The 3639-nt window shown below is 31.7% G+C and overlaps 1 protein-coding gene across 1 annotated transcript; it reads right to left on the reverse strand.

Moving 5' to 3' along the window:
* Positions 1–1676: 1676 nt before the first annotated feature.
* Positions 1677–3018, reverse strand: LOC107866593 (pathogenesis-related protein STH-21-like). Its single transcript, XM_016712621.2, has 2 exons — positions 2514–3018; positions 1677–2214 (listed from the first exon to the last, which is right to left on the reverse strand). The coding sequence occupies exons 1-2, from the start codon at positions 2524–2526 to the stop codon at positions 1916–1918; spliced, it is 312 nt and encodes a 103-aa protein (XP_016568107.1). The 5' UTR covers positions 2527–3018; the 3' UTR covers positions 1677–1915.
* Positions 3019–3639: the final 621 nt, after the last annotated feature.

A 3639-nucleotide genomic window follows, 5' to 3' on the forward strand; every position in this document is an offset into this window, starting at 1 on the left:
CTTCAAAAACCCTTTTTCTCTTAGCGGGAGCTTTATTTCCAGAAGTGTTAGATCCTCTTTTCTTAGAACCATGAATTTCTTTTTTCTTATCCTACTTGGTATGTTTTTTCCACAATTTCTTCATAGTATGTGAATCGTTTCTATGCTTGGATCTATTTTCATCAAAACCAACAAATTTGTAGTCAAAACTACTAGGAACGAACTTTACAACTTCTTCATATTCTTTGATACTTTCTAATTGAGAGAATCCAAGATTAAAAGATGGTTCCAAATCTCTATTCATAATGTTAATTCAAAATAATATAGACTAAAAAAACGATAATCAAAGAATTTGCTCAACAAAAACACTGAAAAATTGCTTTGTAAATGCAGGGGAAATTTTTTTTTTGAAAAAAAAAACGTAAAATAAGATTAGATGAAAATTGAATATGATTTTAGGAAAAAATTTATCTTAATTCAAAGGTTTGAATTAGAGGGAGAAATTGGATTGAAACTGCTGCTCAAATTAAGGTGTAAAGTGAGGAAGAAATCGGATAAGTTTTGGTAAAGGAACGGCGTATGAATAGGAGGTTTAAAGATGTATCTCAACTTTTAGTAAAAATAGTAAATGTTGGAATATATGTAATATTTTAGAAGTGGAGAGATTTTTAGTAGTTTAGAAACTTAAGTTGTTCGTTTAGGTAATTTTTCCTTTCTTTTTTCATATTTTACTCTTAACATTAATTACTTATTCTCCAAATTATTCATCAATACCTTTTACTCCCTCCTTTCAATTTTAGTTGTTCATCATACTAAAAATGATTTCATAATCACCATTAAAACGAAATGTGTCCAACTAAAATGCGATAGAGAGAGTACTAAACATCAATTAATAGATGTAATATGATAAAGTTACAATACTAATCATTGTTTTCTTAATAGGTATGTCAAGTCAAAATATGAAAAATAAAAATGAACGGAGGGGTAAAAATTAGTCATGAAAAAATTTATGCAGGTATTAATTATGCAAAGATTAGTTATTTACGTATTTATACATGTATTACTTATTCCACATTCTATTTTACATACGAAACATAAATTCCTTCATAACTAGTACATATATTAATTATGTGAGTTTCTAAATTGCAAACCAAACAACATAATAATTATATACACAAATAATATGCCTCATATTTAATCATCAAATGTAAACAAAATTTTATATCTGCATAACTTTCTCCAAACCAATTACCAAACGATCCCTTAATGTTGAACTTTGACAACTTCAAAGTATGGAAATATCAAAAGAAATTGACTTGTAAGCATAATAAGTCAGCAGATGTAACTTATTATAGATGGAAATAATGTCAGGCGGCCAAGCCAAAACACCAATTGATCATGCTTACTAACATATCGTTGGTTCATTGATTGCGTGTACTGATGAATATTTCTTCATTTTTTATTAAAAAATTTAAATTCGAACAAAAAGTATCAAATGAAAGTGTTGAGTTGAATTTGAGCGAATCAATATGAACTGAGTTAATAAATTTATTGGAATAAAATTGACTTAAAAGTTATTTATGCTAAAATGAATTTGATTGAAATGAACTATAACTACAAATTTCATAAATTTCTAAAATTCAAATTATGAATCCACCTCTCTGATAGAACTAGACATGTGAGTTTTAGGACAAGCATTTGAAAAGTAAACTTGTGATATTCTTTATTGAAAGTTCTTTCCATGAAAAACAATCGGAAAAAAAAACATACACTCAACAAAATACAATAACACTTAAAACTTAAGCCCTTAGAGGAATTGATACACCCCCCATACATAATCAATCTGATTTTTTGGTTTCACGTAAAACTTTAAACTTCTTGAACATGACACATTTAATAATTATTTGTTATATAACGTGACAACAAAGTCATTGGCTTAAGCATATATAGAAGGATTGGCGAGGAGGTATGCTTCGATGGCCTTGATAAGGTCACTGGCTTTCTCTTTGTGCACATTGTGTTCTTCCTCAGTAACAACATAATCACCTTTTGTGTGGTACACAATTACTGTGGTGCAAACACATCCTCCATCTGCAGAAGCTTCAAATTTGCCATCATAGCCAACTGATTCTGCTTTATCTCCAAGAACATCACCTTCGATAAGTGAATATTTTGTAACTAAATTCTTGTCGTCAATCACATGAATCTTTTGCTTCAAATACTTCATTGGACCACCTGACATTAGCAATAATTTTTTTTTACACGAAAAGGTCATTCAAGGGATATTTAGAGATAGAGATGTTAAATGACAGGAATGGACTGAATTTGAATTGATCAAAATAGATAGAGTGAATAAATGAATGGGTTTAACCCATCCATAGTTGAATTAATATGAATTAAAATACTAGTCATAACTCAATTTGTTCAATTATTACTAGTTGTAACTGCTTTATTTATTCTTATAATAATTTTTAATACCTCATGAAAGTATGTTTTACGTTAGGCATAATACATAAGTAACCCCTTTAACTTACCCTCAAAACACATTTATGGCCTCCAACTTTGAGTGTGCACAAGTAGACACACACATCCTATATGGCATAATACACCACATGATACACATAGGACGCCATGTAGAATGATTAATTTACTTTGATCAAAGAAGAAACAAAAGAGAGCTTAGGATAGAGAAAAAACATCTTTTTCCTCATGAACTTATCTTCCAAACTCACTTTAGCACTTAAATTTAACTTTCATTTATTTAACCCCTTAACATCTTTCAAGTGAATTAAATTCACCCTCAAAATCAAAATTCCACTCTCACACGAAGAGTGCACTATACATGCGCCACGTCGTTGCCAAATCAGTGTCATATCATTGCCACGTAAAAAATTATAATTAAAAAAAAATAATCCTACACACTTACTTTTTATATATTTAAAAAAAAAATATATACATATACTATTTTTATATATATATACTATTTTTATATATAAAAATATATATTTTATATAAATAAAATAGACCCCACCTCCTTCGTTCTTCTTCTTCGCAGCCCCCACCCCCACCCCTCCCCCTTTCATTCTTCTTCTTCACAGACCCCACGCCCACCCCACCCATCTTCGTTCTTCTTTACAGACCCCACCCCCCTTTACTCTTCTTTTTTTTTCTCCTTTTTATACCTGGCAACGCACATCGCACACACGCTGCACACACAAAATTGGAGAAAAGAGATTGAGCGAAAGAGGAAAATCGGAGGAGAGAGAGAAGAAATAGTGAGACGAGAGAGAGGAGAATCGGGGAGAGAGAAAAGAAACAGTGAGACGAAAGAGGAGAATCAGAGGGAGAGAGAGAGAAGAAACAGCGAGAAATAAGAGAGAGATGGATTGCGTTGAGTTTTTCGGTGAGCAAATCCTCGTTGGATTTCATCACGCAGATCAGAAACTGACTACACCAGTTGGAGATAGGCAAAATCGATCGAAATTCGTTAGCAACGACCTCATTTTGGTTCATTCTCCGGCCAAGTTCGACGGAATTTACAAAAGCAGCCTCACATCGATTGGAACTGATTGTTTATGGTATGATTACGGTGATATTCGACGGGAGCAGGTGAAACAAGGTCGGATTATGTGAGAATCTGATCTGTCTGTTTGCTATTTC

The sequence above is a fragment of the Capsicum annuum genome, chromosome 3 (genome assembly GCF_002878395.1).
Source record: "Capsicum annuum cultivar UCD-10X-F1 chromosome 3, UCD10Xv1.1, whole genome shotgun sequence".
Classification (NCBI taxonomy): domain Eukaryota; kingdom Viridiplantae; phylum Streptophyta; class Magnoliopsida; order Solanales; family Solanaceae; genus Capsicum; species Capsicum annuum.